Source organism: Monocercomonoides exilis (assembly GCF_001643675.1).
Source record: "Monocercomonoides exilis strain PA203 chromosome Unknown scaffold36-1065637, whole genome shotgun sequence".
NCBI lineage: Eukaryota > Preaxostyla > Oxymonadida > Polymastigidae > Monocercomonoides > Monocercomonoides exilis.
The window spans coordinates 380,394-394,306 of NW_027150581.1; the positions used below are offsets into that span (position 1 = coordinate 380,394).

At 34.9% G+C, this 13,913-nt stretch overlaps 5 protein-coding genes across 5 annotated transcripts; 4 read left to right on the forward strand and 1 right to left on the reverse strand.

The window, feature by feature from the left end:
• Positions 1–1,728: 1,728 nt before the first annotated feature.
• On the forward strand, positions 1,729–1,935 carry MONOS_17895 (uncharacterized protein; the record flags this gene model as incomplete). The annotated part of the gene is made up of 1 exon (XM_067870860.1): positions 1,729–1,935. One exon carries the CDS (start codon positions 1,729–1,731, stop codon positions 1,933–1,935), a length of 207 nt encoding a protein of 68 aa, XP_067723646.1.
• Positions 1,936–5,133: 3,198 nt separating this feature from the next.
• Positions 5,134–5,379, reverse strand: MONOS_10211 (uncharacterized protein; the record flags this gene model as incomplete). The annotated part of the gene is made up of 1 exon (XM_067862636.1): positions 5,134–5,379. One exon carries the CDS (start codon positions 5,377–5,379, stop codon positions 5,134–5,136), a length of 246 nt encoding a protein of 81 aa, XP_067723647.1.
• Positions 5,380–5,993: 614 nt separating this feature from the next.
• On the forward strand, positions 5,994–6,230 carry MONOS_10210 (uncharacterized protein; the record flags this gene model as incomplete). The annotated part of the gene is made up of 1 exon (XM_067862635.1): positions 5,994–6,230. The coding sequence occupies one exon, from the start codon at positions 5,994–5,996 to the stop codon at positions 6,228–6,230; it is 237 nt and encodes a 78-aa protein (XP_067723648.1).
• Positions 6,231–6,572: 342 nt separating this feature from the next.
• MONOS_10209 (uncharacterized protein) lies at positions 6,573–7,251 on the forward strand (the record flags this gene model as incomplete). The annotated part of the gene is made up of 3 exons (XM_067862633.1): positions 6,573–6,731; positions 6,943–7,025; positions 7,089–7,251. 3 exons carry the CDS (start codon positions 6,573–6,575, stop codon positions 7,249–7,251), a joined length of 405 nt encoding a protein of 134 aa, XP_067723649.1.
• Positions 7,252–12,839: 5,588 nt separating this feature from the next.
• On the forward strand, positions 12,840–13,505 carry MONOS_10208 (uncharacterized protein; the record flags this gene model as incomplete). Its single annotated transcript, XM_067862632.1, has 2 exons — positions 12,840–12,908; positions 12,954–13,505. The coding sequence occupies 2 exons, from the start codon at positions 12,840–12,842 to the stop codon at positions 13,503–13,505; spliced, it is 621 nt and encodes a 206-aa protein (XP_067723650.1).
• Between the last annotated feature and the right edge of the window lie 408 nt (positions 13,506–13,913).

A 13,913-nucleotide genomic window follows, 5' to 3' on the forward strand; every position in this document is an offset into this window, starting at 1 on the left:
TTGGAAATTAAAATCCAAATCATTGATTTTTCCTTTTTTTCGTAATAACAAGTTTCAAATGAAAAATGATGTGATATTGCGAGCAGAATGGAGAGGCTTCCCAGGTGCTTCATTACCGAAAATGTCATGTCTTTTTTGGAACGAACAATGAACAGTTTTAAATAGAAATCACTGAATTTCCTCATTCTCATTGTTCCTGCAGTTGTTCCACAAAAAACACTTGCAGTTACTGGGCATCCACCAACAGAGTCTGGCGCATGGGTAGATTCACGAAATCTTTCCATTTTGTATTTTGTTTGAAAGGAGCGAAACGACAAAAAACGAGATGTTTTCACTAACACTCAAAATTGTGTGTGATTGTTCGAAATACCGGTTGTACATCGCCAAATATGAATACCGTAACATGGATTTCATACACTTTTTTGGACAATAACCGATGCTGTCTTTCATTTTATATTTTTGTACAAAACAATGCAGAACAGAATCTCTAACAAACCACGTGGAGTGAGAAAACTTGGAGAATTGTTACATGGCCTTGCATATGTCCGATATTATCTCTTCAATGCCTTTGCCGACTTGAGCCGATGACGATTTTTTGGTTGCCACAATTTCTCCGTTGATTTGGACAGAGCGATTAATTTATCTCCAAAAATGAGCGAAATGCAATAATTCGTATCATGGATTGAGCTGATGAAGCTTTTTGCAAGCATTTTTGCAGATTGAGCATTGATGATTTTTCACTGATCCTTTTGAGTTATTCTCCGTTCCCTCCGAAGAAGCCTTGTTGGAGCCTCGGAACATGATTTTCGGCCAAGCATATTATTGTCCTCCTACAAAGAAATTCTACATATTTCTTCACCACATTCATTGCTCAACCACCAATTTCAGCCTCAGTGGAGAAACTCTACCAAAGAAACGATATGAAAAGACAAAGAGACTGCCATTTGCCATTCAATCAATGATGAATATCCTTCCCCTGCCGTCATTGATTCTATTTGATTACGGAATTTGTTGGAATATGAAGCCATCTTCAACAACATCATCTTTCTTCTCTGATTCACACAAAAAAGTTCTTATAACGAAAATGAAATTATTTCTTCGTTGTTTGTTTCAATCACATTTCAATGACAGATCAGAAGAAGGCGATTGAGGCAGAGAGATGAATGAAGAGTGTTATTCGCCAATTGTTTTCTTTATTGAGGAGGAAGCAGCCAAGCAATTTGGATGAAGAAATGAAGATGGGATGAAATATTCATTTGATATTTGCAATAGAAAGGGGAAAATGGGTGAAGAGACATTCAAATTGATGATGTTTGAAGGTTTGTTTGTTGTTTTATTGATTTATTTATTTTATTATTCAATATATTTTATCTGTTGATTTTCATCAGAAAAGAGGGAAAAGAAGAAGAAAAGCACAATTTCCACGATTTTTCTTTTCAACATGGGTATCTTTTTTTACAAAGGGGAGAACTGAATTCTTTAAGGAAATAACAGGACTTGGCAACTGAGGTGCCATGGAGAATGAACAGATTGGGAGGCACTGGAGAAAGGAAAAGGAAGGCTCAAAGGGCAGCAAGGGAAATGAAAGAATGAATGAAGAACAATGGGAACAATTCGATCACAAAAAGGAAGAAACAGAAAGGTGAATGGAAACGAGGGCATTTGCCATTCAGTGCGATTTATTCGGTGTAATTTCATCCACGCTCACTTTCACACAGCACTGGGTGAATGGAGGATGGGGGAGTGGATTGGGTGAATGGAGGAGGAGGGGAAGAGGGAAGAGGGAAGAAGGAAGTTTGCCAATTGATTGCGGAGTGGGTGAAGGAGATGGTTGATGGAAGGCAAATTAACGTCAACATCAAAGTCAACATTAACATTTTCATGAGCAATGACATTGAAATTGGCATCGACATCAGCAGGGCTGCTGGCAAGTAATTTCATTGAAAGTGACGAAGGAGAAGAAGAGGAGGAGGAGGAAGAAGATAATGATGATGAAATTGAATAAGGAGGAGAAGAAGAAGAAGAGGCAGTTTTGCTCAGTGTTGTTTTCTTGTCTGTTATTCTGTTCTCTATTTTATCAAAAGTTTTCAAGCGGAACGATTGTTGAATGGAAAGTTTGCAAATTCGATGGGAAAGGAAAGCATTTTGAAGCGTTTTTGTTGCTGACAAGTGATTATTGACGAAGAGCGAAACGTGTTTGATGATGCTCATCTTGTGAAATGCAGCAGTGATATTCATTTCAGCACTTCAATTTTTAATGTTGCCATTTCTGTTTACTGCTTTATTTTTATCAAATATATTTTTGTCCTTTATGGAAGCACATGCACTTTTGAATACAAATTTAAACCAGTTGTTCGTCATATGTTTTGATTTATCGATAAGAAATATTTTCTTTCAGAATAACTTTGCCAATAATCTTAAACTCTTTTAAACAAGCCAATAATTTTTTTTTTCCCTTCAAACTCCTTTTTTAAAAGAATTTTTCAAAATTAAACATGAAATGAATACAAATTGTTATTATAAGGTTCAATCCACATTTAAAAACATCTGTGAAACATCAAGAAACTTTAATTTTTTTTCACTTTTTGATCGAATATCCCTCAATAATAAATAACTCAAATAAAGGGCTCAATTCTCAAATAAACTGTGTTTATTCGAATAAACTGCCTGTATTTGAAATAAAAGCTTCTTATTCAAATAAACTTTCTTTATTCAAATTTAAATGTCTTATTCGAATTTCATCCATTTTAACATACCTCACATTGTTTAATGTTGCTCAAAGCTGGTATGGTTATTTCTCCTTCCTTCCGAACTTTTTTCCTTTCCTCTTTGTTCAATGCGACCTTCACAAGGAATGACACGCACATAGGATATGGATCCAAAGAACGCAAGCCGTCAAGTGAAAATAAGCACTCGTAAAGATCAGTTTGAAGCTTTTCATTCTTTTCTTCTTTTTTCATTTCTTCATTATCAATCATCTTCTCAAATCTTTCGTTCATCGAATATTTTTCGAAGCTTCCATTCCACTGGTTCAACAGCACATTTAAATATCCAATGCACTTCAGTGACAAAACTGCATTTCCCGCTGATATTTTCTTTTCTTCAATCATTTTGAATATTAAGTCAAAAAAAAATCTTTTGTGAAAGCAGATTTGAATTCTTCTTTATTCATTTCATCAATCACTCCATCCACTTCAAGGATTATCTGATTTTGCAATCCTCATTTCAATCTTCGAAACAAGAAAACAAATCTGTTTAAAAACAATGAAACAAATTAAATCATCATGAATTCATTTCAATTGCTATTTCACACATGTTATCATTATTGTTTTATTTGCTCTGCAGTATTTTCGCTGAAACTTTTCAACCAGAATGTGTTTATAAAATATTTTTCAAATTTAATGAAAGAAAGCTTTTGAAATGAAAATAAAATAACATGAAAACATTTAAAACAAACAAAACAAATTGCTTACAAACTTGTTTTAACTGCATTTTTGTTTTCAATAAACAAACGTAAAGATGAAAAATAATTGAATTGATCATTTACATAAATGAATGTTAATCAATTCGAATTTTTCATAATAGGAATAATAAATATATTATGAAGTTTAATGATGTTTAAAGATAAAAATGGAACCAATCGTGAATGATTGTGTAACTGTTTTAAGCAAAAACAAAATTTTCTAATTTCTAAAATTGTGTATTTTAACAAATGGAAGATAAAACTGACAAATAAATAGATTCAATTGTTTGTTGAACGTTTATCTTCATGTAAAAATTCAGTATTATTAGAAAACGATCCATTTTCACATTCGACGGAAAATGATCAAAAAAATTAAAAAGACTTACAAAAAATGCTTTGATTGTCAAAATTATAATACAATTAAGCCTGTCTGACCTGACAAATCATTTTTTGCCTCGTCCGTCACAAAAAAAAAAGAAGATCATTCCGTTATCATAATATAAAGTTAAAAAAATACAAAGAAGATTTTTTTGCGCTTATACTGTGGTATTAATTCAAAATTGGTATTATATTATATTCATAATAACTTTTTTACCTTTTTCACTTCTTTAAACTGTTGTTTTCTAGCCATTTTGGACTAACTGAAAATTTGTTTTTATTTCATTGTTTTCATTATATCGGTTAGCTTATGCATTTTGATTTTTTGAATGGAGACTTCTCTTTAAATGTATTCCTATGTTGAATTATAAATAGATTGAACTTTCTTGAATTTGAGAAATTTTGTCAGTAATTATCAAACAAGTGAAATTATATGAAACTCTCCTTATTGTAATTGAAAGAAAATCAAAAAGTTGTTAATATAGGGCAGTTATTAATGTTATAAGAAATAAATAAATAATAACATATAATTTCTTACATTAAATGTTCTTTTATATCAAATTCTTTTGGAAAGGTATCTCATGTTTTGATTCAAATCATGAATCAATCTTAAATAGCTTTCAACTTTTCATTTTCTTTTTTGCTCATCTTTTTCTTCTCATTCAAACATATCAACAACATATCAAACAATTTCTTGTGCTTCATCATTAAAATTTTCTTCATAAAATTGTATTTCTTCGCATTCTGCATCAGCGTGAGAGATAAAGAGAAAAATGAAGAAGAAACGAAGTTTATTGTTTGAGCAAGAAATTTTTATTGTGAAGATGAAAAAGTGTTTTATGTGAGAAAGGGATATGAAGGCAACAAGAAAATTTCCGCCAAGCCAGAGAAGATATTTATCATCTGGAATTAGAGCTAAATTGACTTCATCTTTTGAGGAAGGAATGACATACATTTTGTGAAACCTATCTGATGCCTCATGGCTTCTGTGGAATTTTTGCTTTTAATCCAACAGAATGAGCAGATAACAGCAACTGGGGCATTTTCCATTTTTGAATCGATCTTTTTATATGCTTCTCATTTTATTCTTCTGATGCAAGATAATAACGATTATTCATTCATTATTAGCATAGCTTCTTCATCTTCTAATTTCGAATCAACTATTGAAGAAACACTGTTCCATCTATTCCCATCGCTCGAGAATGGCGATCTTTCACAGCTGGTTGATCTTTCTGATCCGAATTTGGATGTTTTGTTGTGTCATTAGAGGAGCTGTTGTTTGACACGAAGGACTATTTCAAAAAGCTTCTTGTGGCAGAAATAGCACAGAAGTCGTCTCTTCGCTCAGCACCTTCATCTTCTTCTTCGTCTTCAACAGGAGCAGCACGCCGATCAACTTCGCCATTCCAGAGGCGGAAAAGCGACGAGAAGAAATCTTCAGAGAATGAGTAGCCATTATCATCAGCACTTGCAGTTGGCAGTTCGGATGTATCTGCGATGACAGCTTTATGCGCATTTGCAGCAGTGATGGACAACATATAGATGTGGCTGCGTATTATGGTGCGTGAGCCAGCTGAAGTGTACGAAAATCACAGATAGTCTTTGCTGAAGGAGGTGAAGACGCTGTGGGGATGTGTTGTGGAACGACAGGCTGTGTTGTGTGGGGCGTGTTGTGCGGGCGAACGATGTGTCACTTTCGGTGAGGCTTTCAGTTTCTTTGGTAGCGCTGTTTCTGTGGCTTGCAAACTCGGTGGGCACGAAGTCGGGGAGCAAGCAGATCTTTGAAGTAGAAAATGAAAATGCGTTCCCCCGAATCTACGATCTGTTTGACCCTTCACTGCAGATATGTTGGCCGCAACAGTCGAGGTGTATGGAGGTGAAGTTGGATGACGAAGTGATGTGGTGAGGAGTTGCAGTGTGTGAAGTGGGGGGGATTGTAGAGAAGGGGCTGTAGACAGTGGGAATGGGGATGGAGAATGCGGTTCTGTCGCTAGCAGCGATTGAGCAGACGGTGCTGGAGGAGCGGGAAGGGGGAGAAGAAGATGGAAGGAGAGAGGGATGTGATCGGAATGAGGCGAAAGACGGGTTTTTGACAGCGCACAGAGAGTTTGTGGAGAGAATCAAAGAGAAACAGGGGAAGCTGGAATAAGAAATGACGCCGCTTGTTGTGGAGGAGCTTGGACTGAATGGGCTGAGGTTTGTGAAGACTGATGCTGAGGTTGGTGCAGACAAGCAGCATTCAGTGGAACCAGAAGTGTTCAGTTCTTCTCCATCCAATGGCATCCAACAGGAGATATCAAGAGCAGAAGAAGAAGCAGCAGATGGGTCTTTGGGCATAACTCTCGATGAAAGTTCAGATGGAGTGGTGAAAGATTTTGAACAGATGTAAATGCCGATGAATGGTTTGACAACGAATGAGGAAAAAGACATATCCGATGAAGAAGTTGGTGAAGAAAGTTGTTTGTTTTGTGTGGAATGATAAGAAGAAAAAGAAAAAGCAGCAGTTGCAATAGTAGTAGTAGTTGTTGTTGTAGAAGCAGCAGTAGAAGAAGAAGAAGAAGAAGAAGAAAGAGAAGAAACATTAGAAGAATCACCAAAAACTGAGCAGTACTTCTTCAGAACTTAGAGGAAACAATGCACATCTGAAGAGATTGCAAACACACGAGCTAAGCGAAGCAAAGAAGAAGGCAAGTATTTTGAGAGCAAATGACTTTGCAGGCCAACAGTGAGGATGTCAAAGAGAAGGGGATATTGCGACAAGCAGCGCTTGAGTGAGAGGAAAAGAGAGGGAGCTGTTCTTTCTCTGCAGAAGGAGCGGAGGACGATGCTGATTTGGGAGGCGCAGAAGACGAGGGAGGAGATGGCATCACTAACAGCGCTGGAGGCAGAGGTGTGGAAGGGGTGGAAGTGGTGGGAGAGAGAAGAGGGTTTTAATAGAGAAGAAGAAGAAGAAGAGGAAGAAGAAAGAGAAGAGTTATTATTATTGCCGCAACCACTCAAACACCACACGGCATAATTTCTGAGAGTTTTGTGTGATTGATCAAACATCTGCACAAAGGATGAATGCAAAACTTTATCATCTTCTGTCTCATTTGCAACAGACAACACGAATTGCAGCAGAGTCACGTAACTTCTTCCAACTTCAGCAACATCTGCGTGTTTCTGTGTGGACAATGCTTCGATTGTCTGAAGAGAAGAAGTGAGGAAAGCAATTGAGGAATCAACAACTTTTGCTAAATGGACGAAGGAATCAGCATCCACATTTAGTGAAGATGTGCTGCTTCGTTTGCTCTTCGTTTTCTTCTTCGCATCGGATGAAGAAGAAGAGAAAAGAGAAGGAGAAGGAGAAGGAGAAGGAGAAGGAGAAGGAGAAGGAAGAGGAGGAGAAGGAAGAGGAAGAGGATGTGTAGGTGATGCGAGTAATAGTATTAATAATAGTTACAGTTATAGTAATAACAGAACTAACAGTAATAAAAGCTCTAACAATTTCTTCAGTGACAGACGAGGAGAAGAGCAAAGCAGGTTTCAAAGTGCAAATGAGCTGCCTCAAACACCCTTTGGCTCATCTCCTTCATTCACTGAAAACACATTTTCTTTCTCTAAAAAATCTCTTCCTCTTCTTCTTCTTCTTCTTCTTCTTCTTCTTCTTCTTTATCCTCAAAGCCATCCTTTTTTCTGTATCTTTTCACAAAGTGAAAGTTTGCACTTTGTCAACCTTAGCATAGCTCTTTCAATAAATACACGTGTCCTCCTCATATGTTCCCCTCATTTTCTCTTTTTCTTCTTCACAACCTACTTCAGGTACTTCCCATATCTCTTTCCATTTTATCATTTCAAAGGTTATCTCATTATCTCTGTCCAATCTCACTTAATCCTCTCAGATCATCAAACATTCATCTCCATCTACAAAATTTTCACACATTTCGTGGACTTTCTGCAATTTCATCAACAGTCGTTCTCACATACTTGTCTTCCGCTTCTCTCTAACTGTCTTATGCACTTGAAATCTTTTGTTGAATTCCGTTAACCTACGAAGCACATCACAATTCAAATTCTGCGGTTTGCTGCAAGCTCGATGCTTTTTCCACATCTGCTTCCTCTTTGACATACCTCAGCCCAACCAGTCATGCTCCTCAACAACCAGTGGAGCTTTGTTTTTTACGGTAACGCCAGATTCAGTTTGATTCTTTCCGTAAACTACCTGAATACTTTCGGATAGACACCTTTTTCATCATTCACCTTTCTTCTTTCTCTGCCTCTTCTCGCTCATCCAACACCGTCAGTGCAATTGCTTCAGGAAACAGAGTCACATCCTTTTCCTCAACATTACAACCAAAAGCGCCTATATCACAATCTCCACCACTTCGTGTGTTTCAGCATTTCCCATTTATTCGTTATTAAATGTCTTTCATTGCGCAATAGTTTTGTTTTCCAGCTTAAGAATAGCATTCGTTATAAATGATATTTTATTTTCTGCTTTTCATAAATATAAACCAAGAGCAATTGATAAGATCGATTTTTTATTCATCACATTGCTTTTTTTTCATATTATCACAAACTACTGAACTATTTTCACATAAAATTAGATGTTCTAGTATCACAAAAATAAAAGATGTTATTTTAGGAATTCTATTTTTGATTGTCATGAAATGATATGTAAAATAACTCAATCATTTGAAAGAAGTGAAAAATGACAAACGATGGTTATTTGATTTCAAAACGAATGATTTGTAAATGTTATTCACAAGAGAAGCAACGAATTTAACGAATCAAAGGAAAGCGAATGTCTATGATCACCGACGATTCGCTTTTGTCTCGAAAAAAGTCGTTCACATGAAGATTCACTATAAGGTGCTGTTGCGATACAAAAACAAATGTTTGCAAAAATCGTTTCCATTCCACACTGTGATCCAATATGACTATTATACACATGCAGATTCTCGAGAAAACCAATTGAAGTTGCTGTATGAATGTGAGTTTTAAGTAACGATGCAAATTTTTCTTGCGTTTCCTCGGTAAACTTCCCTAATGAATTATTGATAAATTTTTTGAATGATTGAAATATTCTGAAATACCAATTTGATGCAATTGAAATCTTTATTGAATCGACTGCTTGATCCTCCTTCTCCTTTGAAATTTCGTAAATAACTTGAATTTTTTTGTTTGAACCTGCAAAAATCACATCATCTTCATCTTCATGGAAAACATCTTTGTTTAAGTCGTCTATTACATGATAATCCGATTCGTCATTTAGTGTATCTTGAGAAAAAATAAGAGAAGATCTTGTTTCAACAAGGGTTAAAGCTTCGTCATTTAGTATTTCTTCGTATTCGTCATTTTCTGATTGCTCCTCTGCCTCAGATAGTTCATAAACTCTTTTGATGAATATCTATTTTGAATTCATTGCTCTCAATACATGAATAAAAAAACAATAAATAAAAATTATGATAAAATACCAAAATAAAGCTCATTTATGAATAACGAACGATCAACAGCCATTGAGACGGAAAAGAAAGTTGATTAATATATGATTATCAATTATATTTCCGCAACTGACACATTGTGCCAAATTTGATCAAAATTTGTCAAAAACTTTTTTCAATTCTGCAAACAATAGTGTGTATTTCATTAAACATTCCAATTTGTTTTTTTTAATTGAAAGGAAAATGTTTTTAAATATAATATGGGAAATGACACGTCAAATTGACTCGTCCGTCAATTTGTCACCGACCCAAAAAAAACTTGTCAGGTCAGACAGGCTTAAATACTATATTTAATATTGACGTGTTTTTGACTTCAACCTTCAAAACATTGTTTTATGATAAAAGCAAGACTTTCAGGCCACAATTGAAAAAAACTGGTTTTTCTTAAAAACACTGCCATTTATTAAAAATAACTGGGGAAACTTGAAATAAACGGTTCATTTTGAAATATTTTTTTATTTCACAATTTATCTAATGAAACTATGATTATTAAAGTGGGTGATTTTTTTTGGATTATGAATTAGTTGCATCGTTGATCTTTCAATGAGGAATTCTTATTAATTGATCGAGCTTATTGGATAATGAAAGAAAAAGCCATTTTGAAAATTACAGAAATATCGCCAAAGAATTTGAAAACAGGCATGCAATCGACAACATTTTTCAATTTCAGTCTTAATCGGATATCATCATAACTGTTTTTGCACAATTTTTTGTAACAATATCAGATTGTAATAATAAACGATGCTGCTTAACGCAGAAAAAAATATTAATTAATTAATTAATTAATTAATTTTTGATCAAATTTTTTATTTTTGAAAATACTTCACAAATACGCTTTTTTCAATTGAGAAAACTTTTTTTTTCGATGATGCACATTATTTAAACTTATTTGAGCACATTTTTGAAAAAGCAAAAAATTGAAATTTTTGATCAAAAAATAGATTTTTCAATGAAAAAAGCACACATAATGAAAAAATTGTGATTCTATATTTTCTGCTCTGTGATAATATGAGATGGGAAATGAACGAAAAACAAGCAAAAAATGTCGGTGTATCAAAAAAATGTGACTATTAACGAATGTGATAGAGTTCGATGTGATTATATCCAGTTTTAACTGCATTATCAGCAATGTTTGTGTTGTTTTCTGCAAATTTTGGAGATTTCGAATCAAAATATACAAAATAAATAAACTCGAAACAAGACCTGAAACATTTGTAACCTTTGATTAGATATGAGTATTTTGTTTTAAAAAACACGAAATAAGAGAGCCAGAACAGAATTTGTTGCTATACAACAAAGGCGCATTTGTGTTATATCAGACATAGAAAAATTGATTTTATTGTTGACAGAAATGTTTTTTAATCAAATACATTAATGTTTTGATTATAAAAAATGTTCGGAAGTTGGTCAAAATCAGGTTGAAAATTTTTCTTTTTTAAAAAAAAATGATTGTGGGTCAATGAAAAAAGTTGAAAAATCGAAATACAGATATCGCACAAAATACCGGACAAGATCGATATCACGATAACTGCAGGAGGAATAATTCTGATAATTTTCCTCAAAACACTTCTCGTCAATACAAACTCATTTGAAAAACAAGACTTCACTTCAGCTATATTTGTGTTCAGAAAAAATTAATTATTGAAACTTCGGAGAAACTCAAAATTCTATTTCTCCGAGATTTCAAAAATTAATTTTTTCTGAGCACAAATATAGCTGAAGTGAAGTCTTGTTTTTCAAATGAGTTTGTATTGACGAGAAGTGTTTTGAGGAAAATTATCAGAATTATTCCTCCTGCAGTTATCGTGATATCGATCTTGTCCGGTATTTTGTGCGATATCTGTAATTGTCAACAGTTGTGATTCATCTTACGTTCTGATGAATGTGCACCATCAGATTATCTCAAGGCATTACAAAAAGGAATAATAAAACGAATGATATGTTCTAAAAATGAAAACAAAGGAAGTGTTTGGAGGGATTTGAATTATTGACCATTCCATATACGGAAGAAAAATCCATGCGATCCGACCATTGCTTCACGACTTTGGATTCTATTTTGAATTATTTTCTTATTTTTAACCATAACCCAAAAACAAAAAAAAAACTCAAAAAAGTTGATTCAAATGCAAACCCTAACCAAAAAACCACAATTGAAACAAAAATTGTTTGAGAAATAAAAACCTAAAAATATACAGCTTATGCATAAAACACCGGACAAGATCAATTTCACAATAATCGCATGAGGAATAATTCTGACAATTTTTCTCAAAATACATCTTTTTAATAGAAACTCATATGAAATTCAAAACTTTCAAAACTTCCTCGTACATGCTCAGAAAAAATATATATCGAAATCTCGGAGAAACTCAAAATCCTATTTCTCTGAGATTTGAAAAATAATTTTCTTTGAGCATAAAAGAGTCCATTTTGAAAGTTTTGTATATCAAATGAGTTTGTACTAATGAGATGTATTTTGAAGAAAATTGTCAGAATTATTCCTCTTGCGGTTATTGAGAAATCAATCTTGTCCGGTATTTTTTGCACAAACTGTATAGGTGATTATTTTTGAAATCATATTTTTTTATTCAATTTTTTTGTTCAAAAATTTCCTTTGTACAAAAATAAATGATCACTGAAAAATGAAAAGGCTCAATAAATAATTTTTTATCTTTATTTTAGCTGATTCACTTATTCTTAAAACAATTGTGATAAATTAAGCATTTGAATTCTAAAGCTTTTCCCAATGACAAGCAGAATTTGAAAAAATAACATATCGAAAAAAGTTATGATTTCAAAAACAATCACCCAGATGGGTCATTCTTTTTGAAAAGTCGCAAACGTTTAACTGATCTGAAAAAAAGATCAGAAATGATCAAAAAATGGTGATCATTCTGTTCCCATCATATATTGTCAGTTATCATATATTGTTATTTTTTTCGCTTTACAAAGAAAAACAGGATACAAATTAGTTGAAATAATATAAATTATTAATTTTATTTTGTTATACACTTTTGTCAACGAATGTTTTCCAGCTGTTTGAATCAGATGATATAAATGTTTTTATTTCCTCATTTTCATTCTATCTGTTTTAATATTCGTTATGAATTTATGGATGTTCTCTAAGTTTTTATTATTTTCTTTTGCTGCAAACTAAATAAAATTGATTTGCTTTTATTCGAGAATTTTTCATTTAAAAATTAACAGTTAGGAAAAGTTTTCAAAAATACACTCGTAACAATCGGAAGATATTGAAAAAGGAGTTGACATATAGCAATCACTAATATAATTTTAGAAAATTGGGAATGAAACATTTTTTCCCCGAAATAAACTGCATTTGTCACAAACTCACAAAAACAAATTTGATAAAAATTAATATTCAAATAGTTTGAATCATTCAAGTTTCTTTCAACTCGACATGTGCCTTTTTCTTCTCCCTTCCATTTTATATAAATACATTTTTGAAAGATATCCTGCTTCAAATATTTTAATTGCACGAAAAATGAAGATTTACGTGGATGATTTATCTTCCTGATCCGAATGTGGATGTTGTGTTTGTGTCTCCTGTGGAGCTGCCGGCAGACGTGGTAGTGTATCTGAAATAGCTTCTTGTGGCCGGGGAAGCTCGGCAGTTGTTTCTTCGCTCAGCACCTTCGTCTTCTTCGTCTTCCTCGTCTTCTTCAACTGGAGAAGCACGCCGATCAACTTCACCATTCCGGAGGCGGAGAAGCGAAGAGAAGAAATCTTTAGAGAATGAGAAGCCATCATCGAAGTCATCAGCGTCTGCAATTGGCCCTTCGGATGCCTCGACGTTGGCGGAGTCAAACACGTCAGCAGGAGCGATGGATGACATTGAGAGGCGGCTGCGGATTGTGGTGCCAGAGGCGGCTGGGGTGTATGGGCGGCACATGCCTCTGTCGCTGCAGCTGCTGCTGTCGCCGCGGGCGCTGCAGACGCTGCGGGGATATGTTGTGGCTCGACGGGCGGTGCTGTATGGGGGTGTTGTGTGTGCATACGATGTAGCGCTTTCGGCGATGCTTTCGGTTCCGCTGGTTGGGCCGCTTCCGTCGCTTACCACATCGAAGGTGATCACGAAGTCGGGGAGCAAGCGGATCTTTGCAGCGGCAGATGTGAATGCGTTCCAGTCGATCTACGATCTATTTGACCCGTTGTTGCAGATATAGCGATTGTCTCAGTTAAAATATTTGGTGGTGAAGCTGGACGACGAAATGATGTGGTGAGGGGTTGCAATGTGAAAAGTCTGGGAGATTGTGGAAAAAGGGTTAAATGCAGCGGGGCTGAGGAAGGAGGATGTGGTTCTGTCACCAGCAGCGATTGCGCTGGCGGTGCTGGAGGAGCGAGAAGAGGCAGATGAATGTGAAGGGAATGAGGAGAAAGGCGGATATCCGATATTACAAATAGAGTTTGTAGAAAGAATCAAAGAGAAACAGAGGAAGCTGGAAGAAGCGATGGCGCCGCTGGTTGTGGATGCGCTTGGGCTGAGTCGGCTGAGGTTTGTGAAGGAGGAGACCAAAGCAGAGGTAGACAAGCAGCATTCAGTGAAATCTGAAGTGTGCAGTATTTCGTCAGCA